This window comes from Cenococcum geophilum, assembly GCF_001692895.1.
Source record: "Cenococcum geophilum 1.58 unplaced genomic scaffold K441scaffold_9, whole genome shotgun sequence".
In the NCBI taxonomy this organism is placed as follows: domain Eukaryota; kingdom Fungi; phylum Ascomycota; class Dothideomycetes; order Gloniales; family Gloniaceae; genus Cenococcum; species Cenococcum geophilum.
The window spans coordinates 2,905,068-2,931,142 of record NW_027137567.1 but is presented as its reverse complement, the minus strand read 5'-3'; the positions used below and the strand labels follow the sequence as shown (position 1 = coordinate 2,931,142).

The 26,075-nt window shown below is 41.8% G+C and overlaps 5 protein-coding genes across 5 annotated transcripts; 3 read left to right on the top strand and 2 right to left on the bottom strand.

Moving 5' to 3' along the window:
• Positions 1-15,191: 15,191 nt before the first annotated feature.
• On the top strand, positions 15,192-16,485 carry K441DRAFT_703924 (putative RTA1 domain protein; the record flags this gene model as incomplete). The annotated part of the gene is made up of 4 exons (XM_067653502.1): positions 15,192-15,487; positions 15,619-15,756; positions 15,814-16,058; positions 16,118-16,485. 4 exons carry the CDS (start codon positions 15,192-15,194, stop codon positions 16,357-16,359), a joined length of 921 nt encoding a protein of 306 aa, XP_067507270.1. The 3' UTR covers positions 16,360-16,485.
• A 210-nt stretch (positions 16,486-16,695) lies between these two features.
• Positions 16,696-19,032, top strand: K441DRAFT_694301 (uncharacterized protein). Its single transcript, XM_067652715.1, has 2 exons — positions 16,696-17,040; positions 17,101-19,032. Exons 1-2 carry the CDS (start codon positions 16,976-16,978, stop codon positions 18,644-18,646), a joined length of 1,611 nt encoding a protein of 536 aa, XP_067507269.1. The 5' UTR covers positions 16,696-16,975; the 3' UTR covers positions 18,647-19,032.
• On the bottom strand, positions 18,838-19,350 carry K441DRAFT_370695 (uncharacterized protein). The gene has a single exon (XM_067641443.1). It carries the CDS (start codon positions 19,295-19,297, stop codon positions 19,028-19,030), a length of 270 nt encoding a protein of 89 aa, XP_067507268.1. The 5' UTR covers positions 19,298-19,350; the 3' UTR covers positions 18,838-19,027.
• A 140-nt stretch (positions 19,351-19,490) lies between these two features.
• On the top strand, positions 19,491-21,999 carry K441DRAFT_631005 (SNF5-domain-containing protein). The gene is made up of 4 exons (XM_067646294.1): positions 19,491-20,068; positions 20,155-21,360; positions 21,426-21,510; positions 21,582-21,999. The coding sequence occupies exons 1-4, from the start codon at positions 19,704-19,706 to the stop codon at positions 21,681-21,683; spliced, it is 1,758 nt and encodes a 585-aa protein (XP_067507267.1). The 5' UTR covers positions 19,491-19,703; the 3' UTR covers positions 21,684-21,999.
• Positions 22,000-25,309: 3,310 nt separating this feature from the next.
• Positions 25,310-25,790, bottom strand: K441DRAFT_685414 (uncharacterized protein; the record flags this gene model as incomplete). The annotated part of the gene is made up of 3 exons (XM_067651881.1): positions 25,310-25,471; positions 25,555-25,665; positions 25,725-25,790. The coding sequence occupies 3 exons, from the start codon at positions 25,788-25,790 to the stop codon at positions 25,310-25,312; spliced, it is 339 nt and encodes a 112-aa protein (XP_067507266.1).
• Between the last annotated feature and the right edge of the window lie 285 nt (positions 25,791-26,075).

The following is a 26,075-nucleotide window of genomic DNA, read 5'->3' as shown; positions in this document are numbered from 1 at the left end:
TATGGCAGAATTTGGCAGATAGCTGTATTAGGGCTTTAGGGCGTTTTTGTCCCTATATTCTTCCGGTAACTTATCGTCTTTATTATACTAGTATTCCATCTATTTATCTAGGTACTTTAGGGGTCTAGGCGCATTAGGGTATTAGTTATAAAATTCTTTAAGCTTCTAGGGGTAGCCTATAAAGTTCTATATAGGGTACTAGGTTAGGTTAGGATTATAGCCCTTCTATTAGATACGGTATTTTAGCGCTCCCCATACTATCTTATAGGCCAGTATTTTATTAACCTCCTATTTATTATCACCGTTTACTTAAACTAGTAGGGGAGGCTTATTCTTTTATCTAGGTAATGGGTCGTTCGCAGCTTTCCGTAACTTATCTAGTAAGAAGATAGGGTAAACCCTAATTAAGTTTAGAAGCTTTATCTTATATAAGTTGCCTATCTTTTTAAGAACCTTATACAGTCCTGCTATTTAGTAGTCTAGCTTACGGCTAGGTCGCTCAGTTCTTCAATTCCTTATTATAACCTAAACTATATCGCTAGGGGCAAAATCGGGCTCTCGACGGTGTTTATTTGCCTACTATTCCATTAACTTTTAAGCTTTTTCTAGGTTCTCGCGGGCTACTATCTAGGCCTCCTCTAATTATTTAGCGTACTATTAGGCCTTAGTATAGGATAGCTTCTCTTATATAGTCTAGGGTTCTTCTAGCCTTTTTTAGTTAAAGCTTATATAGGGTAAGTATCCTATTTCTAGCTNAATNNGGGNAAACCCTATANAGTNNTNGGNTANGGTTGCTTGCGNGTAGTCTATTAAGGGTAGTAGTTTAGACCAGTTGTCCTAAAAATAGTTAATAAAGGGCCTAAGCCTCTAGTCTAGGTACTAATTTACAATCTCTATCTAACCGTTTATTTAGGGGTAATAAGCTATAAAAAGCTTTAGCTTAATGCCTAGGATTTAGGTAAACTTATTCTAGAAGGCCGATATAAACTACGGCCTATAATCGGATATAATAGTATCTAGTAGTTTATAGATTTGGTAGACGTAATAGATATATAACTGGGCTGCCTCTTTAGTATTAATATTTTTATAATATAAAATTAAGAACGGGCGTTTACTAAAGCGGTTAACTATAACTATAACTATATTATATCCGTCACGGTCCCTAGGTAGTTTATAGAAGTCTATAAAGATATATTATTAAGGGCGCTTTAGTATCAGGAGTGGCTTAAATAGTCCTAAGGTCTTATCCTATGGGATTGTAGCTCTCCAACAGTCTTCACAGTTCCATATATATTAATTAATATCCGCAACTATTCTCGGCTAGTAGTAGCGGTAGTTAATAATTTTACGGGTCTTATTCTTGCTAGGGTATACTATAGAGACTTAGTAATAAGCTTCGCGGATTAGTTTAGTCTATAGATTGTTAATATTAGGGACTATAAGCCGCTCCTAGTATAGGAGCAATCCTTCCTCCGTTTTAAAATTAGGGTCTCCTTTTATAGCTTATTCGCGGAGGGCCCTTAGGGCGTTAGCTATGCGGTTTATAGTTAAAAGGCGGTTAATTAGCCCTATTAGCTTATTTAAGGACTCCTCTATTAGTGCTAGCTTGTTTTACTAGGAGTCTAGCTTTTTAAGGATTTGTGGGTTAAGCTATTCTAAATAAAAAAGGGCGCGCGTTTAATATTAGGTCTTTAGCTTATCCTAGAGTTCTATATCTTATTCTCTTTAGGTTAAGGCATTAGCCTTAAAGTTTTACTTACTAGAATAATATATAATTGTAAAGAAGAATTAGAAGAGTATTTCGGCCTACTAGGCTTATCGCCCTATAAGCTGCTTTATAGTTATAAAGTACTCTAGGGCTTTATAATCTGTATATATCTTAATCCAGGAGTTCGTACCTTTAAGCTCTGTGCGCTATTAAAAGAGTAATTAAATAATAGCTAGCATTTCTTTATTGTATACTTTATAGTTACACTTAGCCGGGTTTATTATCTTTAAGAAGAAAGCTATAGGGTACTATTTACTATCTAGATATAACTATAATAGGATTCCCGCTATAACCCTATTAGAGGCGTCTGTTTCTAGCATTAATTTAAGGTCTAGGTTATAGTGATAAAGGATTAAGGAAGAGATAAGCTAATCCTTTACCTCTTTAAAGGCCTCTATATAGCTATTATTAAAGATAAAAGGCGTATCCTTCCTAGTTAGTTATATAAGAGGTTTTACTATAATTCTGTAGTTACGGATAAACTAGTAATAGAAATTATAAAAACTAAAGAAGGACTAGATTCCTTTTATTATATAAGGGGGCTTCTAGTTACGGATTACCTTTACCTTTTTAGGGTCAACCTTAATTCCTTCTATAGTTACAATAAACCCAAGGTATTTTATACGTTTTACCCTAAACTTATATTTCTTAATATTAACTTATAAGCCCGCGTTCCGTAGTCTCTCTAGGACCTTCTTAATATAAACTTAATACTTAAGTTCATCATCTAAGTATATAAGAATATCGTCTAGGTATGCCGTGCAGAATTTGTTAAGGTAATTAAAAAGAACGTCATTTATATACCTTTGGTACGTAGTTAGTCCGTTTATTAGTCTAAAAGGAAGAACTTTATATTTATAAGAACTATAGCGGGTACGGAACGTTGTTAAATCTTTAAATATAGGGTTTATCTTAATTTAGTAGAAAGCTTGGCGGATATTAAGTTTAGTAAAGATCTTTACCTAGCTTAGATATATAAGGGTCTCGTTAATTAAAGGAATAGGATACTAGTTCTTTTAAGTAATAGCGTTTAGCTTNTAATAGTTAATATAAAAATAAAGGCCTNTATTANGCTTTTTTATAAATAGNATAGGGNAANTAAAAGGGGCTTAACTTNGNTTAATAAACCCTTTATCNAGGTTGTTAATTAAGTACTACTTTATTACTTTTAGCTTATCCGTTAATTAATAGTAGAGGGGGCTATAGCCTAGCGAGTTATGGGCCTCTAATTAAATCTTATAATTATATATCTGGTAGGGGGGTAACTTATCTAAGGCCGCCTTTAAGAATGTATTCTTATAGCCTATATAAATAGTAGGAAGAAGGCGTTTAACTAGTTCCTCGTCAGTTTCCTTATCTAGCCTTTCCTCTCTATTATTAATAATTTGGTTAATCTTATATAGGCTCGTTATAAAGACCTTATTATCCTTCCGGTATATATTAAAGTAAAACACTACAGCGCTAATTACAGCAATGTTTACGGTAGGGGGGTTAACTAATAATAGGGGCGTATGTGACTTTAGGGACTTTTAAGGTACTAGCGTTATTATTACTCCTTTTAGCTCCTGTTACATCTTTTAGAGGTCATCCCTTATATCCTATTAATACATTCTTTTCCATAATGGTTAAATCTATATAATTTAGACATTATTTACATTATTATCTATCCCGCTTTTATACGTAAAGTCCTCTTTAAATATAGCGCTTCGGGAGAGTATCTTTATTAGTATAGAGTTTTTTCTAGCTTTATGGTGGGCGTCCTCTTAGGTAAAGGCTAGGTCACGGGCCCGGACATCCTACTAGTAGGTAGGGTCAGCCCTTACGGCTAGTATCTTACGGTTAGTTCAGATCTCCCTAATAAAGGAGGGCAACCTCGGTTTATCCTCCGGCCAGACAAACCGTCTTTTTTACATATTTAACCAAATATTAAAATAGGATATCTATTTTCGTCTAAGGATTATATTATAGGACCCTAGGTCTAGGATATAAAAGGGGATACTATATTAGCGTCGTCCGTTAAGAGCAATATATAACTTTAAAATATGGGTAACGGGCTAACCAGCTTAGCCGTTATAGCCCTTTACCTAAATAGGCTTCTCTAGTTAGATAGCTTTTACATTTAGAAACTTAGCAACATTATTTATATAGGTAGTATTTATAAAGGCGAAGCTATTTGCTCTAGTGTTAATAAGGGCGGTTATATTAACTTTATATCCATTTTAAGATACTATATATAAAACTATAAAATGCTTTCTACCTATTAATTAACTAAGATTAATCTCTTTAAGATCAATAGGGTACTCTAGGGGGGAGTCTTTCCCTAGGGTTCTTTTTTTCCCAACTTATTAGATATTTCTCCTTCCTCTATCTCCTTAATATTGCCTATATCCTTTAGCTCTGGGTAGAATAAGGTAAAATAACCTTGCTTATTATAGTTAAAACACATAGCCAAGGCAGGGTTAATTAGAGTATTACGGCGAATATTAGTTAATAGTGTGGTATATAGCTAGTTAGGCAAGGCTCGCTAGTACGTAGTTATAACCGCCTTTAGTATAAAAGCAGTTATAACTTATCTTCCTGCTCTAGCTCCTATAGGTATAGCTAGTAAGTTCTAATTATTATAGAGTTACTTCTGCCGATTAGGGTAGGCGTTAATCCGCTTTAGTTTTAAGTCTAATAATAGGCAATAAGCTGCAAGTCTTTTATAGGTTAGTAGGTTATCTAAGGTTATAGCGATCTTTTTTTATAGCTAGATTGTTAGCTTATTATATAGGTCTAATTAGTAGTTCTTAAGGGGAACCTAGCCTTCTCCTATAAGGTATAGGAATTGAGTTTAGAATTTAGTAAAGGGTTGGTTTAGTTTTATTATTAGGTAATTATAGTTATAATAGGCATCCCGTACTTTGTTCGGGTTAATATAGATAGCTGCTAGGTACCGTATTATCTCGTTAATAGATATAAATTGGACAGGGGAGTCGTCCTTAAACTTGGCTTAAAGGTGCCGTTAGGCGTCCCCAGTAGTTTAACCAAAGAGGTAGAGTATTTTAGCTTCTTTAGAAAGGAAATAGTTATAGTTAATACGGAGCTTTCCTTGTACTTAAATCCTCTAATTTTTAAAGATAGGGTCTATCCCATTAAATAGTGGTGGGGAGTTAGGAAGCTTAACAAACTTTAATTACTTTGTTATTATATCTATACTCCCTAGTATATTATATTTAGTAGAGTAAATAGGTTAACTAGGGCTTTAAGAAGGGGAAGCTGAGCTATTTTATAGGGCCGTAAGGCTTTCTAGGATCTTTTTATTACGGGATAGGGCAGTGGCTATAAGACGTATATATTCGAGGAGTCTATAAAACATTACGCGATCAATCGTAAGGGTTAAGGGCGTAAGGAGGTAATATACCTACGCGTAGCTGACATAAGCTGTACGCGAGGTATATATAAGAGCACGGGGCTCTCCTATAGAGGCCCCTATGGTGGGGTTCTGTAACACTACCCCCCCTCCTATAGAGGCGGAGCTTTGGCGACGCTGTAGTTACTATATATATATAGAAGGGACACTTAGGGTATAGAAAAGAAGAAAGGGGGGTATTGCTAAAGGCTTGAAACAACGTTATATAATAAGGCTTAGCATCTAAAAATCCGACCAATTAGATAACTTTAACCGCCGGTCGAAGTTCCTAGACATCTTAACGATATTCCAGTCACGTAATCGCACTTTACCGCAATCTAACGGTAATCTGACGGCAATTTGCCCCTACGTGGTAATATATAACGGTTTAACTCTATAAGGGCTCCCATAGAGGATTAGGTATAAAATCTCTACTTAGGCCCGGTTTCTATAGGTTCGCGTAGTAAAAGTTACTAATTAGATCCTTTGTATTTTTAAAGTCTTCCTATAGTTACCATTCTGGCTAATCTATGTCGAATCCTGTATATATAGCTCTATAGTAGAGCCGTCGTCCTTTACCTTTGCCAAAGTATTTAGAGTCGATAATTCGTTTAACGGTCCACTTCTCGTAGTTCTCGTCTTCGTTCTCGTCTCAAATTAGTACTAGTAGGGGTTTAGGCTATATCTGCCCTAGTAAGAGGTTAGGCTAGTAAAGGTATAGTAGCCATAAATAAAATACAGGCTATATCCCACGGGTAGTTAGGGTAGGTAAGAGCTCTAGCTCGTATACGGCTCCCCTATTAATGACTTATTTAATTAGGTAAGGGCCAAGGTTTTTATAATTAAGTAACTTTATAGGCCTCTGCGTAGAGATATTATATATATCTAGCTATACCCAGTCGCTAACACGTATCTCCGGTGGTGGCGTTCTATAATAGTTAGCGAAGTAGGCCTACTTTGCTTAAGCCCAGGCCATTTCTCCCTTATAGTAGTCAAGTAGATTTTTTATACGGTCTGTATACTAGTTAGCAAGTAGCATCTTAAGGCGTTTTCTATATAGCAGTTTCTTATCAATAGGTTCTAGTAGTTCTATACTAGATTAGGGGTAATATCCCTTATTCGTGAAGAACGGGGTAAGTCCTATAGTAGTTAAAACGTAGTTATTCGCTGCGAATTTACCTAATAGGAGGTAATCCACCTAGTTATCTTAACTATAGGTAACTACCTATTATAGGTACACTTTTATACTAGTATTAGCGTTTTCCGGTTACCCAGCAGTTTTATAATAAAAGGATATAGATATCTTAACGGAGATGCCAAAGCGTTAGCAGATTCGTCTTTATATATTAGAGCCGAACTATATACCTTAATCGGACGTAATTAAGTTAGGTAACCTATATAATCGGTAGATTTCGCGAAAAAAGGCGTTAGTAACGTCGCTAACGGCTACGCCTTTGGTTAGGACGTAGTGGCGCTCTTTTATAAGTCGGTATATTATTATAAGGATGTTCTTATAGGTACGGCTATNTNNNTTANAGGGTAGTAGGTTAATAANGAAATCTATAGCAATATCTGCCTATTATCGTATAGGTACTAGTAGAGGGTATAGTAGTCCTTAGTACTTTATATTAAAGGCCTTAGCGCGCTTATAACTATAGCAGGCGCCTATAAAGCGTTTAACTAAGTCTATTATTTTAGGCTAGAAGTAGTATCGGCTAAGAAGCTTATAGGTTTCTCCTTTGCCTAGGTAGCCGCTTAATTAGAGGTCGTGGGCTATTTAGATTAGTTACCGTTATAAATTTTCTAAGTTAGGGATAAATAGACGGCCTCTATAATAGAGCCTGTTCTCTTTTACTTCTAAGGCTGCTATATTAATCTAGCCTAAGCTTCAGAGTTTAGTCGGTAGCGTATAGGCGCCGGCGGTCTTTACGGCAATAAGTTAATGTAGTAATAGGTCAATAAAGGTGTTATATACCGTAGTGATAAGCTCGTTAATTTCAGAAGGTAATTTTAGTTCTATAGTGTGGAGCTAAGGTATAGTTAGCTCTATTATAGGTAGCATACCTAGGGCCAAATTCCATACTTTTAGGATCGTTTATTGTTGGAACTAGTTATAAGGGTTATCTTTAGACTAAGGAAGGTCTTATAAGCGGCGTGTTAGGCTATTAGGCTTAGTACCTTATACTCCTAGCCTATATACAATTTTAAAGTTAAAACTAAAGAGGAACTCGTTCTAGCATACTTAGCGTTAGTTTAGCTATTTTATAGTTATAAAGTACTTAAGGTTGCAATAATCCGTAAGGACTTTAGTTAGCTAGTTAGGTTCTGCTAAGGAGAGTTCCGGTTAGAATTCCTTAAACGCTTATATAATCGCAAGAAGTTCCTTATTATAGATCTCGTAGTTACATTCTTATAGTGTAAGCTTAAATAAATAAAATACGACTAGGTGGAGAAGACCGTCGTCACCTATCTAGAAGAGGACGCCTACGTTAATATAGTCTAAGGAGTTAGTCTTAAGATAAAGTTATTATCCTAGTATAAAGTAAGCTAGGATAAGTGCTTTGGTAAAAGCATCTTTAAGGTCTTAGAACGCCTTCTCGCATTTAGGCGTCCAGATAAAATATAAATATATTTTTCTTCCTTTCGCGGAAAGGCCCTTCGTTCGCATTATTGCTATAAGTAGTGCTATAACACCTAAGAAGTTATATATAAATTTTTAATAGAAGTTAGCAAAACCGAGGAAAGCTTATACATCTTTAATACAGTTAGGGGTTTGCTATTTAGTAATTATATATACCTTCTCAGGGTCCATACGGACACCCTTAGTAATAACGATTAGTTTAAGGTATTTTACTTCTATAACTAAGAATTCGCACTTCTTTAAATTAATATAAAGTCCTGCGTCCCTAAGGCGCTGTAGGACCTTTTAAACGTGCTTAGTATACTTAGAAGGGTTATTACTATAAATAAGTATATTGTCCAGGTACGCAGAGCAGAAGTTATTAAGGTAGTCCTATAAGGCGTTATTAATATAGCTTTAGAAGCTGCCTAGGCCGTTATATATACCAAAGGGCATAATAGTATATTTAAATTGGCTAAAGCGCAATACGAATGCGGTTTTCCATTTGTTACCTTTTTATATTTAAAGGCGGTTAAAGGCGGCGATAATATTAAGCTTAGTATAGATTTTGGCTTAGCTAAGCCGCTTAAGAGTCTCACGTATAAGTAGTACGGGGTATTAGTTCTTAATCGTAATAGCGTTAAGTCCTCTATAGTTAACGTAGAATTAAATACCTCCTCCTAGCTTCTTAGTAAGGAGAATAGGGGCGGCTGCTAGGGATATGCTAGGGCGAATAAACCCTTTATTAAGGTGTTTGTCGATATACTTTTTAATAACTAGAAGTTTATCTTTTAACATTAGGTAGGGTCTCTTATAGGGTGGCGTTTTTCCTTATTTAATATTAATGGTATAGTTATTAGGTTAATATAGGGGGAGTATATTTACGCTCTTTTATAAGCACACGTTAATAAAGTTATAGTACCTTTTAAGGAGGAGCTTACGGAGTTCCTTATTAGTAAGTCCTTTTTTAAGCTTTATAAACTTTTTAAAGTCTAAAGGTAAAAGTCTATAAAGTTCTACGGGGGCATTATTTTCTAGAAGGTTAACTATATCTATCCTATTACTATAAAGGACGTAGTCCTATTCTTTATTAAGCTTATATAGTTATAATCGGGAAGCTATAGTAACGGTTTAGCCTTTCCTACGTGCTATACGGTAAAAGGCCGCGGCACTTATATAGTAGTAGTTAGTCGTAGGTAGGGTAATAAGGGGTTCCTTAGGTTAGTATCCTAGGGAGTAAATAGAGGCGGCTAGGCCATATCCTAGGCAGGTCTCTCTACAGTATTTAGAGTTAAAGGTTACTTTTCTCTTTTTCTAGTTAATGGCGGGGTTATATTATTTAAGCTAGTTCATTCTAAGGATAATAAGGTAGTTAGTAAGTAGTATAATATAGGCCTAGAGTTCTTCCTGGTGCCCATTTATATCTAGGTAAAGTTATACTATATAGGTAATCTTCTATGCGGTATAACTACCGTTAGCGAGTTATAGGGCGCGGGCTTTAGTAAGGGGTAAGGTAGGTAGGTTATAAGTACGCACGAATTAAATATCTATAAATTTATTAATAGCTTCGCAATTAATTATAAAACGGCTTTTATATTATTTTTTAGCAGTAGTTCCTATTATAGGTAAAACTATCTATTTCCGTCTATTTATTTTTACTAAGTTATCTATTAAGCAGGCCAATATATAGATCCCCTTATTATTAGGGCGTCCTAACCTACAACTTAGGGCTAGGACTTAGCGTTTTCCATTTCCGTATCTAACTCTACCACTATTACTACGTCTTCGTCTTATATGGTAGTGGCATATAGCAACGTATTTAGTATTCAAGGTACTAGGTTAGGTATTAGGCGGCAGCTACTAAACCTAGCTATTAAGTAGTTTAGGCTATAGCTATAATAGCCTTCTTAATAATATCTATAGTAACGCTTTAGCTTCTAAAGTAGCTCGCGTTCTCTATCTAGTAGCTTCTATAAAAAGGTTAATATAGAAAGGTCAATATTAGGACCAGTAGTATTACTTAGGGTAATAGGCGTTAGTGGTTTAGTAGGTCCGGAGGGCTTCTATAGGGAAGTCTTTAGGTAGAGGTTTACAGTAGCAATCTAATTTAGTTATTATTTAATCTTCTATATAGCTGCTACCATATTATAAACATTATTATAGTTATAGCTGGCGGCTGCGTAACTAAGGCAATAAGTGACTTTTTTAAGGAGATCTTCTTAGTCTTTAGTATTATCTCGGGTAAGGGCTCTGGTGTATTCCTAAAATTTAATATAGAACTTGTTAAATAATTTAGTAGGGCTTATCTTTAGGGCACGTAGTTTAGCTTGGTTGGTGGCTAGTAGGTTATAGTTACGGTATATTAGGTTAAGATCGTTAAGGACTTCTTAGTAGGACTACCACTTCTAAGGGCCATTGGTCTCCTATTAGGCGAAGAGTCTATTAAATAGTATACCCTTTATTCGCCCGATAATATAGCCAATCTTAGTATCTTCTATAGGAAAAAGGCAGGCGCTCTAAGTTAGTTTCTCGCGGATTTACATCTTCTAGTAGCTATATTCTTTATAGTTTCCCTAAAAAACTAGGGGATTAGGGTAATGTACATTAAACCCTACAGTAGTAGCTTAGGTTCAGTCATTATAGCTTTTATTATCGCTTTAGTAGAGGTTCCTATTAGGTAAGGCTGCTTAGCACTAACCCTCCGTTAAGTGTTAAGTAGGTAAAGTTGCTGGGGGCGTAGAGACTTAAGTGGCGTTATATGCAGTAAAGAGGTATTTAGCGTTATTACGAATATACTTATTAAGCTAAGATTATAGGTATTTAATTATACCTTTTCTTTTAGTGACTGTAGCAATAAGTGCGATCTTAGCCTTCTTTAACTATTAAACGTCACGTTTAAACACACGGAGGTTATCTTTAGTTTCTTAACGCGTGTTATCAGCGAGCGCCTTACGAGCTTGTAGGTCTTAGATAATATCGCGATCTTAAATAGTACGCATCTCGGCTTATATAAGCTTTAGGTAGTAGTTCTATAGAAGGCGGTAATATTTATTAGGTTCTCGTGCTACTATTTTTATAAATATCTCGGCGTCTTATATTTTGATTTTAATAGGTAGTAGCCCTTCCGCTTACTTATCCGTAGTTATATAGTTAATAAAAGATAAGACATTATTAGTGTCCATCTCCTTAGGGGTTAAAGCTAGGGCTAATAAATTAAATTCTCCTAGGATTAATTGGCGTCGTAGGTTAAGTATAGGTATTAGATTGTTCTTTGGGTTTAATATAGTAGCTAGTAAGGAATATCGTCTTACTATTATAGGTTCCTTAAAAGTATAAAGTGAGGTAACTTATAGGCACGCTACTTCTGGTAGCGCCTGTAGTATTATAAAGACGTAGAATTAGTCGTAGGCTAGGTATTAGTAGTAAAAAGGCGCAACGTAATGTTATGGGACGGGGCAGTGGCTACAAGACGTATATATTCGAGGAGTCTACAAGACATTACGCGATCGATCGTAAGGGTCGAGGGCGTAAGGAGGTGATATACCTACGCGTAGCTGACATAAGCTATACGTGAGGTATACGCAAGAGCACGGGGCTCTCCTATAGAGGCCCCTGCGGTGGGGTTCCGTGACACTTTTATAGGGTCTCTTGTATATTTCTTGCTTTAAGATAATCGGCTTCCTAGCTAGCTGCAAGGGCGCGAATCTACTCGCGTATGTTTATGATATTATCATTATCTTCAATTTCTAATCCTAATTAGATCTCAGGTTCCTTTCGGGTAAAGGCAGCTCTTTTAGATAAGCTTGCTTTAGGTACCATCGTTAGCTTCCTAAGGTTTATTAGTATTATATGCTTTAGTTTCAATTCTAGGGGTATAGGTCCAGTCCTATTTGGCTTATAAAGTGGGATATTATCTAGGCCTTTCTAGGCAATGTAGAGTTGTTTTGGTGTCTAAGTATAGCGCGTCAATGCATTATTGCAGACGAAGTTTCTTTAGGGTGGGATATTATTAAGGCCTTCCCAGGTAAGGTAGGGAGAGCTTAGTATAATATCACGGCTTAAACAAATGCCTCTAAACCGAAGCTTAAACGAATGCTGTATTACCAAGATACTAAGCTAAAGAGAAGGAAAAGGGGTCGCTAGGACTGATGTAAACAAATATATAGGGTGAGCCGCCAAGGCGCTAGCTTTAGGCGGGCCAATTGTAGGTCGGCAGAATATGGCAGAATTTGGTAGGTAACGTACGATAGCGCCGTTACAGAGAGCAAAGAAGACGCTGTACGATAAGGAAAGACGCCTAAGCCAGTTAGGGGGAGAGAAAAGAAGAGAAAGAAGGCCGTAGAACTAGAGAAAGAAGTTATATAATAAGCAAAGACGCTAGTAAAGGCGAAAGTAAAGATAAAAAAAATAGCTAATAAAGAACCCTTATCTATAAAAGGCAAGTTGGACGATAGGCGTAAAAATATTTGAGATATTATAGGGCCAATAGGAAAGCTTTATAATAACGTTATCTATATCCGTTCTTTAGCGAATTGTATAATATAGTTTAAGGGTAAAGCTAGAAAGATTATTTCTCTTAATAATTGTATAAGATGGAATAGCTGGTTTAATATATTGTCTGTAGCTCTAGAGGATAAAATAAAGGCTAGACTTTAACTCTACGTGGAGCACTATAAGAAGGATATTCTAAGAGAGGACGTTCTTATAACAGATGATTGGATTTAGCTTTGTACAACTTATGACTTCCTTTAAGCTTTCTATAACGCAACTCTTTTTCTTTAGGGAGATCGTACAACACTAGAAAGAGTTCTAGAATTAATTAATACTCTTTAGGACATTATTTAAAAGGCATAGGTTAGTTGTACGACTCCTTATTATATTTCTACTACTAATTCTTTTGTATTAGGAATTAGCTTCTTTAAGTAAGAATAACTTTATACTACCTTGCCTCGTACGAGCTAAGGAAAAGCTTAAAAAATATATAAAGAAGCTCACAAAATCTCTATACTATCTAGCTGCTAGGATTTTTAATCCTGAAAGCCGTACGGCTTTCTTAAAGGATAAGAACGACCATTTAAAGTTAACTACTGCTGGGGAGAAGCAGCTCTATATCGTACGAAAGCTCTAGGAGAGATTTCGCGAGAAAACACTATCTATAGGTCCTGCTCTATCGTACGATACCCAAAGGAATAGGCCGGAGATCCCTAATAAAGAGCTCTCTACCTTTTAAAGGGCTATTCGTGAGCGAATTTTAAAGGCTACTCGTCCACAGAGCGAGGATGAGTTTAAGAGTTATATTAGCGAGAATCCAGTTATGCTAGAGCCTCGTACAAGGGCTATTAATTGGTAGAGTCAATTAGCTCAACATACTAGATTTCCGCGGCTCTCACTACTTGCAATTAAGGTTCTCTTAATTCCTAGAATAAGCGATAAGCCAGAGAGGGTATTCTTAGGCTCTCGACGTTGAATTCCATAGGATCGTACGACAATAAGTACAAAAATACTTAAAGCGACTGAATGCGCAAAGGACTGGGCGGATCAAGAGATTCTGAGCATTCCCTTATAGCTTGTTGATATCTTAATGAGGAATCTTTGGGTAATACCTATTTTTAGAAAAGCTGTCGTGTTGCTGTCGGACTGTCGGCGACACTGTCGGCCCGACAGCCTATCTGTCGGACAGGCCTGTCGGGGGCTGTCGCCCGCAAGTCTGCTTGGTAGCAGGGTGGCCTATCCGCGGACCCACCTACACTACCTTTGGGTTGAGGGTGTAAACGGTTGTGGGACGCCACCGGCACCTCAGGCTTTGCGCAATCGACGATCCCTGATCAAGCCATGTTTCCAGGGGAACGAGTGGTAGTCCAAGAGCTCATGTGGCTTCAGCATGTTTCTTCTAGGCCACGTCATAAACGGCCGTGCGGTTCAGAGCTTGTCAACAGGTGTGAAATTCATTTGTGCCTTACTCGTGGCACCCACTAGTAAGCAGCGCTTACTAGTGGTCCCGGGCTCAATGCAACAACCGAGCTCAATGCAACTTTTATATTTGTATGGCGTCTCATACAAAATCAACCTTTTTCCAAGTTGAATAACTTAACAATACTACATAGAAATTATATAAGAATTTAAAGGCTTATATATAATCCTTTAAAAATCAATAACATAACTTATTTAAAGCTGATATTTATTATATTTATTGTATTTCTATACTTTTTATTATTATATTTTATTTAAGGCCAGTAAATACTAAAACTTCTATAAAATAGAAAATTAATATTAAAATTAAGTTTCTTTATACTTATTTAGGTATAAAAAAAAGAAGTATATATATTTAATAATTTATTATAGCGTTGTTGTTGAGTTATTCAACTTGGAAAAAGGTTAATTTTGTATGAGACGCCATACAAATATAAAAGTTGCATTGAGCTCGGTTGTTGCATTGAGCCCGGGACCACTAGTAAGCGCTGCTTACTAGTGGGTACCACGAGTACCTCCTGCTCTTTTCGAAAAAACTCTAGACCATTTTTGTTTTGACATTATTTCGTCTGTTGCTTCAGTGCGAAAATCAGAGCACACCAATACTGGTGACAACACTGCGAGTGACTACAGCCGTTCTTATCTAGCCGAGCCTTCTACCTGAGAACACTTTCTCTTACGACACGTCGATTTCACTACAAATCAAATGTCGCGCTGTAGTCTTCGCTGGTTTAAAATTCTTGGGTTTCTACCTCCCTCTAAGTGTCTTCAGGACCATAAAATAAGATATGGAATACTCGTACTATCTACAGGATCTCTTGTCGAGCCCGTTGTTACCCCTAACATTTCCCTTCCTTTTTATTGGTTAACTACTTACAATTGCTTCATGGTTAGCTTATGGAAGCGTTGCAACTAATGCTTTTAACGATGGAGAGCTGATATGGTATTTGGGTACTCTTTTGCCTGATTGGCTGGTGCGTATTCCAGGCCCGATTCGTCCTAGTGGATTTTTCCCTTCATATCGTTTCCACATCCACTCTCCTCATCGACACGTAACCCTAAGACGATCGAGGACGATACCACGGGACTTTTAGGCATTAGTATTCCACTCTGAGCCTCTTATCTAACTCAGCCTGAGGCGTTGATTGGTTCTTCCGTATTCAATTTCCAGAACGGTACTTTCTAAAACCCCTCCCGTCTCCCTGGTGGCCCGTTTTTCCTTCATCAACTACGTAGCTATGCTTCTTATTCCAATTTTGGCGCATGGTTTTTCGCGAGTTCGAACTTCTAGGCTGCTCTATGAATCCGTGAATGGTACTTGAATACGACTGGACGCGTCACTCTTCCGTACTTAAGATGTCAATGATCTCCTTTTCCCATTCATCTTTGCCCTCATGTCCCCTTCATCAAAAGTTCCATTTCCATCATTTTAAGCCTTAGCCATGTCTACCACTACATCACGCGTGCCGATAAACACAAATATACCTACCGATGATTGCACACTTAGCACCTGCTCCATAGAGCAGGCCCAGCTATTGTATGACCCTACATTGGCTGGCAATGCATTATTCCTCGGCCTTTTCAGCCTATTTATGGCACTGCAGCTGGTTGCTGGCATTTACTACCGCACCTGGGGATATCTCGTTGGGATGTTCTGCGGCTTGGCCCTGGAAATTATTGGGTATCTAGGCAGAGTCCAAATGCACTTCAATCCTTTTCTGAGCAACCCTTTTATGATGTGAGTTTATCCCCTATGTTAGTCACATTTTCATTTAGCCTATGCCACGCCATCAGTGTAGGAACATAAAGTAGAATATATGCAAATTTGAGCTGGATCTTCACAACTCTTTCGATAGCTAACCCATCCAGGTACCTGATATGTATTACCATTGCTCCTGTATTTATCACAGCATCGATCTACCTCTGCCTCGCCCGGATCATCGTCGTATATGGCGAACACCTATCAAGGTTCCGGCCCCGGTTCTACACCATCACCTTTATTATTTGGTAAAATTCTCTCTCCCGAGAGCTACATTTCCCACAAATGCTAATATTCATTCTAAGTGACTTCGTTTCGTTAGTTCTCCAAGCTGGAGGAGGCGCTATAGTCGAAATCGCAACCAACTTTAGCTTTGAGCATGTGGGTATCGACATCATGCTAGCCGGCCTCGGCTTTCAAGTCGCAAGCCTCGTCCTGTTTCTGGCACTCTGTGCGGGCTTTGCAATGACTTGCTTCAAGCGCCGGGACGAATTGGACGTACGATTTGTACAGCTGCGTTCAGCTCTCCGGTTTCGGATCTGCTTATATGGTCTGCTTCCCCGGTGGCAATTCTGATGCGACATGTTCATTGTACTGACTTTGTCTTAGCGCTTTTTGCTGCCACAATTGCTATTCTGATCCGATCCATCTTTCGTATTGCAGAGCTGAGCAGGGGTTTCCACGGAGATATTTGGAATAATGAGGTTGATTATATGGTTCTTGAAGGAGGCATGATGGCTTTCGCCTGCTTGCTTTTGACATTTGCCCATCCAGGTATTGCATTCAGGAGGGAGTGGCATGATGCGGATTTTAAATTGAAGCGAGCCAGAGGTACAAGACAACATCCGTGAATAGCGAAGAACATCAGGGGAGCTAGTTCACGGTTGATTATACCGCAGAGGGAAGATAACTAGATTGTTGGCTTAATCTGGAGACATTCATTTCAATATTTAAATTAATACGCATATTTTGGGAAGATTTAGAACATATGAATGCTGTCAAGTATTTCTTACTTTAGTGTTTGGCTCAATGCCATTGTGAAGGCCATGCAACTAGTAATTCATAGCGTGCATCGAGGGCCAAGGGTCTGTGCAGACTCTGCAGAGGCTCGGGAGGACCCCTGAATGCATTAAATCATTTGGAGCGGAAAGTCAAAGCTTGAAACGTCCTGCTCCTTCGTCAGCTACGACTTCTCCAACTTTCTAAGGCCGCGATTCCATTTATTGCAACAAGAACATTATTCACCATAATAATTACTCCGTTTGATGTGCCTTCATAGAAATTTCCCCTCTGAAAGTGAAGTTTCGAGGGTGCCGATGCCGCGTAAGCACCCCTCATCCCTTGGCCAAGCGATGATATCGAGTACAAGGCAGCAAGATAAAATTTAGGGTCTTTTTATATTTATAATGCTCTAGTGGAGCCCTTAAATATAAAGAATGCGATGAGAATTGTAGCTATCCGTAAGGGATGACGAGAGCGAAAAAAACTCGAGCGAGCCATAAGAAGTCGAAAACAGGCTGCCATACCTGCAAGTAGGTCTACTTTGATAAGCTGTCTGAACATACCAAATTCGAACCTCTGACATGGGACAGAATCCGCCGAGTAAAATGTGATGAGCAGAAGCCGGCATGCCAAAAATGCCTAAGCACAAGTCGTACCTGTGATGGCTACGAAGACAGCCGGGAGTGGGTCGTTGTTGCCCCTCCGTCATCTATCCTAGTATTAGATGGATTTGAAGATGACCAAGGGCGTCGCTATTTTGACTTCTTCCGCTCCCAATCGAGTTTTGAATTCTCCAGATTCTTTGACAGTGGGATTTGGGGCAAGTTGGTTCTCCAGGCCGCTTATTCTTCTCCCGCTGTTCGTCATGCTGTGATAGCCCTAGCTAGCTCGCACAAAGAGTTCAAATACAGGTCGATGCTAACTCAATGGGAGATGGCCCATTCATCAAAGGAGTGCGCGTATGGCGCTCAGCAGTATGGCAAGGCCGTCCGACACCTTAAACAGTTGTCCGAGAAGGGACAACAAGGCCACGCTATTGCCCTAATATGCGGTTTACTTTTTATACCCTTCGAAGTCCTGCGAGGAAATAACATCGCTGCTCTCTACCACCTGGAGGGATGTGTCAAAATTTTGAACGAAACTCGCTCCGCAATTGGCTTACAGGGCAGACCTCCTACTCAAGCGTCATCGGCGGCCTCTGAGAATGATGTAGAACAGGAACTGCTTCCAATATTTGCTCGACTAGATCTCGAAGCGTCTCTATATATGGGCCTCCGTTCTCCAAACCTCTACCTTGATTACCCTGAAATATCGGAGTCAGATTACCCGTCACCCGTGTTTTTAAGCGTACTCGACGCTTCCAACTGCCTTAACAGCATCATGAACCGAATGCACAAATTCACCCGCTCTACAGGCGACCACTTCCGGTACAGGTCGGTAGGTGACGTTCCTATCGGCGTGGTTAGCGAGCAACATACTCTCCTCTCCCAACTATCCAAATGGCAATGCGCCTTCGACGGCTTCCTGTCTCACTATCAGACCCCCCTTCATCATGTCGCGCAAGAAGAAAAGCAGATTAATCTCCTGCAGATTCATCACGATGTGTCAACTACAACACTCGCTTGCACGCTCCACGCCGAAGAACTGGCCTACGACGCTTTCAACCCCATGTTTGCGCAGATCGTCAGCTTAGCCAAGATACTACATAACACGTCGAGCGCAGAACCCAAGCCACATAAGCAACAGCAGCAGGAGAAATCTCCTCCCGCGACCTTCTCTCTCGAAACCGGGATCATCCTGCCCCTCTATTGGACGGCCATCAAATGCCGCGACGGCCGCATCCGGCGCCAAGCTGTCGCTCTACTCCGCACCTGTCAGCAGGAGGGCGTTTGGATTGGGGAGATCCAGGCGGAAATCGCTAAGCGGGTTATTGAGATTGAAGAGGGCGAGCTCTTCGACTGTGCTACGCCTCAGAGGGTCTTCAAGACGTCTCAAGATATCCCAGAATGGGTTCGCATCCATAGCGTTGGCATGACGCTGGATGAGACGCGGAGGGAAGCGAAGATTGCTTGCTTACAGCGGCTGAATGGGCCGGATGGGGAGTGGGATGAGAGGGAGGAGTTGGTCTTTTGGTAATGTATGACAAAGAAGCTTCTCAACAATTTCACGTGCACAAGGCCCCAATAAAAGGTTTTATTCAGAATCCTATGGTTACTGTTGAACAAAGAGAGTACTCGACCACAGGAGAAATAAGAGTACGGAAGTCGAAGCACGCCATTCACATCGCTAGTCTCGCGGGTATCAAAAATGGCGTGTGACTAAATAGGGAGAAGATGGCGTTGTGCTGTGGGGGAACAATGACATTCTGGCTTTAGGCTCAGTTGTATCATGACAAAGACATGGTATGGCTAATATCAGGCTCTATGTATGCTTCAATTTCGGGCAGATAGACCGTACGTAGGAATACCTTGGTGGTGAATGCTTGCACAACGACTCTTTTAGTGGTGTTGCACAAAGCTAAGAAATAAGGAATGACTTGAGAAAGAGCGTGTGAACATGACTGATGTCATTCATCACTACCATCACAACACAAAGACATAAAAAGACAAGTACCGCGGGTAGCATGTGAAGAAGCAACTGAACATGGCTTGAGAAATGTACAACTCGGGAAGTATTTTCCTGGTAGAGCACGAAGAGTAAATTTCTCGGATGCTCCATGATTGCGGGTGTATCCAAATAGCGCCTCGTGTTTGTCAGGTTAATTTTTCGCTTATTGGGGTAAATCATCGTTAATTTCTTTAGTGAAATTGTGTTAAGATGAGGGTGGTGAGAGCGAATGCTTGAGGTTCGTGATGCTCAGGTGGTGTTGATATCGGCAAGGCTGAGATGATGACTCAGCTCCCGACGCTAATCCGTTTCGACCAGATCGCAAGCCAGGCCTACTGAAAGCGAGCGAAACTCCAAGAGAATATACCAACCCGAACGCGCCGCACGCTTCACGAAGAGCACCGTGTCGGCCAGCATAGAGACTGCCTGAGTCTCAACGCTTCAAAGTGGTCGCCACGCTGCGCTTTTTCTTGGGCTCACCATTGCCTGTTTTTACCGAATTCAAGGGGTGCGACGCGTCAAGAATTGGTCCAAAACGCTCTCCAGCTTCCAGCCTTAGCAGCCGCTTCCAGGCGCTCCTGCTACCATGTCCTTAATCACCACCGTAAAGACGAATCCCCCACAAGCATTCATATCTAGTTACGCGCCACGGATACGAACGTATGGCAATTCTTTACTATCCCCCATTATACCGGCTACGAACACACTACCACCAGCGCGAACGACAAAGCGAGGAACCACCGCTATCAACTACGCGGAAGATGGTTTTGACGATGAAGATTTTGATGATAGTGAAGGCCCAAGGCGGCCCACTGGTCTTCGTAGTCTGAGAAGAGATGAATCGAACGTAGACAAGACTGGACAAACCGCGCAGCTTGGAAAAGAGCTTACAGGCCCAGTTGAAGTACAGGGGATATGGAGAGAATGGATGGGAAAGCCAAAACGAGCAATGTGGGTACATTTTCAGAACACAGCCTTACTACAGGAGCAGTTATCACGAATGAATGGTGGAAAAACTAACGAATGTCTGCAAACAGGACTGAAAAACAACTTCAAATCCAATCCGCGCTACCTCTCACACTCATACCTATCCGTATAGACCTAGACATCCAGCCTTTCAGGCCGGAAGCTCCCTTACCTACACCTAACAATGCGCGGGACTTTGGGATCGACGAAACCCTACCAGCATACAAACAACCCGACATGACACCAGCATTCCGGTTAAAAGATGCCTTTTTATGGAACCTACATGAGGCTCTTATGACTCCAGATCAGTTTGCAAAGGTTTTTGTGGATGAACTTGACTTCCCCAACGATCGAAAGCCCGCTATAGTCATGACAATCGCGAACCAGATTCGAACACAATTGGAGGAGTATGCGGGAGTAGCATTGCATCCACTATTTCACTCCACAACCACAACAGCAGTCGACGGAAATGCCGTAAAGGCGATCCAGCCCGCCCCCTCACGCGACGAGTCGTCGACCCCGGCACCAACTGCAAACGGCGTGTCTTCCCATCTCCAGAATGGTGCGAAAGAGGTGGATGGCTCCCAAACCCCGGCGACAATCCCCAATGGCATCTCCGCAACCGCGAAACCTCTCCCCTCTGGTGACCTCCACAACCCAGACGACACCTACCGCTGCATCATCAACCTCAACATCAACCTCCTAAACCGGCTCTACAGCGACAAATTCGAATGGTCGCTCCTGCACCCGCCAGGCTTCGCCGAGATCTTCGCCAAACAGACCTGCGCCGACCTTGGCCTTGCCGGCGAGTGGGTACCCGCAATGACGCACGCCATCTACGAAGCAGTGCTCCGGCTCAAGAAAGAGGCGTGCGAGAACGGCGGGCTGGTGGGCGGGTACGGTGAGATTGACAACGACGCGGCCGAGGGCGCCGAGGGCGGGTGGCGCTACGACCACGAGCACCTAGGCGACGAGTGGGAGCCCAAGGTCGAGATGCTGTCGAAGGAGGAGATCGAAAAGCGCGAGGGCGACCGCGAGCGTCAGATCCGCCGGCTGCGCCGCGAGACGGCGAGGTTTTCCAGCACTGCTAATATGGCGGGCGGTATGCCGCAGAGCGACTATTTCGCGAATCCGGAGCAGCAGGATCAGCCTATGGGACGGGGTGAGAGGAGTAAGAAGAAGAGGCGGTTTAGGAGCTTGAGTCCGGTTGGTAGGGATACGCCGGATACAGCGACGGGGACTGGGTATGGGGGTATGGGTGGTGGATTGCAGGAATGGTGAGTAGCTGCTAGCATCTTTCCAGCATTCTCAGAATTTCGGACACTAACGCAACTTTTCTCAGGGAACGCCAGAATTGGCGCTGCTCGCACTGTGCGGTGTGGGGTTCTGCTGTCTGGGCTGTTAGGGACGGACCGCATGGCGCGAGGGTGAGTTTTCCGTCCATCCTAGATTCCGTCCTTTTTTCCTCTGTGGTGAATTTGGCTGATGACTCGAGCAGACGCTCTGCAACAACTGCGGTCTCCTCTACGAGCGTGACAAAAAACTACCGCCCTGGTCTAAAGATCTTTTCTTGCATGAGAAGGCGTTTGGGACGAGGTAATTCTACCCGTGGCTTGCATCTATCATTATTCTCACCCCCCCAAAAAATCTATACACTTTCCTGTATACTTTAGTATCCATGGGAGCCTTTGGACTTATCTCCCGGGCCTCTCGTGCGTTTCTACCATGTATGGAGGGGATTCAGAAGACTAGGCATGATTGTGTCAGGCTACTAGCCGGTTCTCTTTTTAAGGTCTAGCATTTTCAAGCGCTGGTGTTAGGGTAGGGCCAGGGTTTTTGTAACACTATTCTATCTTGTGATAGTATCTAGGAAGTTTAGGATAGTTGTGGGTCTGAGGGAATATCATATCTATAAGACTTTTTCCAAATGGTGATTTTCCACAACCCGGGTAAGAGATTCCATCGTCGTCATCATCAATCTAACCGCGCAGGTTAGAGGAAACCCAGAAGCATGAAATGGAAAGAAAAAGCCGAAGCTAACATCACAAGCAAGCCATCCAAGGAGTGACTAGGCAGATGAGTGTCAAGCAGGCTGAAAACAGGCAGTGTAGGCAGTAATGAACTAGTTTAGGCTGTAGTACCAAGTCAGTGCTACTCAGTTACCTCTCCAAGCTGAAGAGTGTTACTTTATGTACCGCTGCCGACGCCGCTTCCCGAGGCAGAATCGTGAGGAACCCGAATTTTAGCCGCATTTTAGTGCAAAGAGAGCTGCCTGAATTAAGGGCAGCGAGGGCGGCGTCGAATAGTCCATTACCCTTGGCGTCTCCGAGATGAACCATTTCAGGAGCTCAGCCATCGTATAACGTATTCACAGGCGCTGTGGAGGGTTTATTGTAACAAGAGCATGCATGACTTTCCAGTGATTGGCTAGTAAAATGTTGTAAGACATTCTCTTGACGATTCTCCGTATCCAAGCTTTCCTGTTCGTGTTATGGTCCGTCTGCATCCTTCAGCTGAACAAGAGGATTCATTAGTTCGAACGGAACCGCCGATTGCCACCCAATCCTTTGATCATCGGGCATCCTCCTTCCGTCCCATATACGACTAGGCTATGCTGGACAACACATAAAAGCCTAAATGTCGCCGGGGCTGTCTTATTCCAGTCAGGATAAGGGGCGAGAAGGGCTCCTTCATGTCTCACAGCCCACCCCCAACGCTGACGCCGAGCTGTCAGCCGCCAGCTTCCAAACACTAACTCCCTGCTGGTTGCCCTGCAGCTTTGCAACCATGCCGGACACGTCATGCAAGGCGGAGCATCTTGAGGTCATGAGGATAAAACTAATGCCTTATGTGAGTGACCAGCCGCGTCATCATTGGGTAGTCCAGTCCAAGCGGGATACGTATAACGGTGCTGAGGATATTTGATCGAAAGATCAGGGTGCAATGCGGGATTGTTAGGGCTGAGACAACGCCATGAGGACCAAGATATACATGAGGTAGTGCGTTACAGCCGCAATCTGAAGAGAAAAGGGGAGAGCTTGTTGCTCAATCAGCCAAGCTAACATTGGCCGCGCAATGGGTATAATGCATCTTCCCTTCAAGAGTAGTTACAACTTACGTAAGAGTGAGGGAGGGGCATGTTTGGGATGGGGCGGGATAGAGAGAAAGAGAGGGGCATATTATGCCCGTGGCCAGCAAATTGCTTAAGGAGTGCGAGCCTAGAAGCGGGTTCTCTAGCGACGCTCAGGGCGCGTGAGAGCTAGATGGCACAGATTGCACAGAAACGAGACAACGTAGATGATAGAGTAACTAAAAGAGAGTCAGGGACAAGGTAAGGCAGAGTAACGGAGTAGCGGCTGGGTTTAGAAGAAGAAAATGCCTCACTTGGGATGAATAAGACCCAACGGGAGCGGATAGTGCGGGCAGGAGGCGAGGGAGGGAGGGGAAGAGAGCAGAGAGAAAAAGGTGAGAAGAGTGAGGACAAAGACGGCGGGGGACAAGCTTTTATGGTAGACGTTAAGCAAAATTGCTGGTTCGGGCATGGCGCAAAAACCGTAAGCGAGGCCCGGATTACGCGACCGTTTTCGTGAATGAAGTTTGGGCACCTGAGTCCAATGATGTTGACGCGCCGTCACTATTACTTCCGTACCCAGGGCCATCCACAGGCCCCTCAGCGTCTAGAGCTTCAACGATTATTTCAGCCTTGGAACATAGAAAGTTTCGTTTGATCTCGATGTACCAACTGCCCCTGGCTGTAATGATGAATTCAAGCGGGAACCAGATGTAGCTACGCATCTCAGCCTCTAGATTAGCTCTATCCTTACGACTGGAGGGATTAGTAGAACCCCTATTGAAATGGTCTCCTCTTTTAGCACTCTTTAGTGGCCCCTTCATTTCCTTCTATGAAATATATTCCTTACATTCCTCCATTACTCAAGCCTAAGGCGAAATATTCCACGGTTAAGCCCAAGGCGAAGCCTAAAATGACGGAGCCCAACCTCTGCGAAGACCGTTCCTCCGAATATGATAGAGAGTGGGCCAATATTGACGAGTTCTCAACCGATCTGCCAGAGCCCAAAGCGTTGCGTTCTCCGGATCTAGGACTATCGGCCCTAATAGGAGCCACTAATCTTTTTGGTTCGCTACACCAAGGTATCCGCCTGTTGAATACCAGAAGCTAATAGATTACGGGGCGATTGCTCCTGCTCGCTCCTCGCTGCGCATGTGTTTGGTTCGTTTACACCTTAACAGATCTATGTTATATCGTTCATTATCGTTTATATACCCTCAAGAGTTGATCTCTCCTATTTCCTTTCTTAATGCTAATATTTTCTCTTATATCTTTGATAAAGTTGACCTTCGCTTAAGCTTATTACCGTAATAGCCATTACAGCATCCTTTTCCCAACTTTCACCCGACCTTCCCAGCACCCAGATAAGCTACCTTTGCCACAGACCTTAGCACATTCTCGGTATTGACCTCCGCATACAATGACATCTCCTTCGCTAGAAAGCCATTAGAAGAGCCTAAGCCCTCCAGCACTATTCTTTCGCGATAAAACTTAATTAAATGGCCATAGAGGAAGTAGAACCTAGATCGGCCAGATTAACCTATTTAGACTGTATACGCTCTCTAGGACTAATTTTAATGCTTCCACAGCCTTAACTTCCTCAACTACTATTGCTTTGGTCTTTTCTAGAGCGCAATCTACCTCGACCGTTCGCATATTGTGTACCTCTTCGTATCGGATTTCGCAACCTTTGAGCTCCTTTCCTAAGGAGCCTTCCTTCATTACCTTTATCCTTGCTTAAGCATGTTCTATCGTATGCGCTCCCTTTGCCACTAACCATTTTCATTGGCCTGGAGTTAACAACACATCAACATATACAATACTAATACCATCGTGAAGGATTGCATTACGTGGACCTCTAATAGATCTTGAAGCATCCTCTCTTTATAGCCTCTCACCATATCCGCCATGTCGCCCCGGATGTTTTCTATTGAAAGTGCGACTTCGCAATCAATCTTTCGAATGTCAAGAGCTACTAAGTGATTTACAGGTTAGCGATGACATTTGGTCAACCCATCGCGGCGCGAGTGCTACAGATTCATCATTAATGGCACAGTGGAATATAGTGGAAAGAATGGCGCGCTCACATACACAGCGAAGTCAATTCACCCGAGTTTAGTAATGCTATCTAGCCCACCGGTAGATAGTCCAGTCTATTACAACCCGAATACCCCATCAGTAAAGTCTATGACTTGCGCCTTTTCAAGGACCTTGCCAGCGAGTTTCTTGAATTCATCATGAGCGGGGTCATCATTGATGTAGTAATCTCTGTCTTCGGCGCTTTCAAATTCTACGATAAATGCGTGCGTGATGCCATTCTACATAATGCAATTAGCATATATCGGAAGATTTTCGAGGGGTATTTCCACAGGAGAACCATTTTTGGAAAGACTAAGCATACCTGGATTCCTTCGGGCGAGTTATCTGTACCGCCGGATGCAGATTTGATATACGGCTTCTTAGAGGTTGGGTGAATGCAATCGTCCTTCAATGCAAGCATACGTCGAGAGATCTTTGACGATTGAAGCTTCGTCAGATTTAGATTACCAGAAATTGCGAGTGGACACATACATCATTGATAGCCTCAGGATTGGCAGACGATTTGAATTGGAAGAGAACGATGTGAGTGACACCCATTTTCGGGCCTGGTGTTTTATGGGAAGCGTTAGGACTTAAAAGTAGGATGGAGAGGAGAATGAGACTAAGAACAATGGTAGCGATAGCTAGCTTCCGTCGAGGGATAATGAACTGCATTCTAGCGCCGACCTGAGGTGGTATTCACGGCTCGGCTGAGCGCCCGCTCAGTCGCTGAGCCGCACGTGACACATACAACCCCCGTCAACATTCGCGGATGTCCACGGCCGAGCCTGCAGCCAAGCCGTGGACATCTATCACATATCGGGGGGGCTGATTTGGCGCGGT

What these genes read in the sequence shown, in the direction of transcription:
- K441DRAFT_694301 (XM_067652715.1), top strand. Translation starts at nt 16,976, where the DNA reads ATGACGAGAGCGAAAAAAACTCGAGCGAGCCATAAGAAGTCGAAAACA. An exon ending in ACAGGCTGCCATACCTGCAA is followed by an intron (nt 17,041 to 17,100) that starts GTAGGTCTACTT and finishes GACATGGGACAG; the next exon opens with AATCCGCCGAGTAAAATGTG.
- K441DRAFT_631005 (XM_067646294.1), top strand. Translation starts at nt 19,704, where the DNA reads ATGTCCTTAATCACCACCGTAAAGACGAATCCCCCACAAGCATTCATA. An exon ending in GGTGGTGGATTGCAGGAATG is followed by an intron (nt 21,361 to 21,425) that starts GTGAGTAGCTGC and finishes AACTTTTCTCAG; the next exon opens with GGAACGCCAGAATTGGCGCT. An exon ending in ACGGACCGCATGGCGCGAGG is followed by an intron (nt 21,511 to 21,581) that starts GTGAGTTTTCCG and finishes TGACTCGAGCAG; the next exon opens with ACGCTCTGCAACAACTGCGG.
- K441DRAFT_370695 (XM_067641443.1), bottom strand. Translation starts at nt 19,297, where the DNA reads ATGATTTACCCCAATAAGCGAAAAATTAACCTGACAAACACGAGGCGC.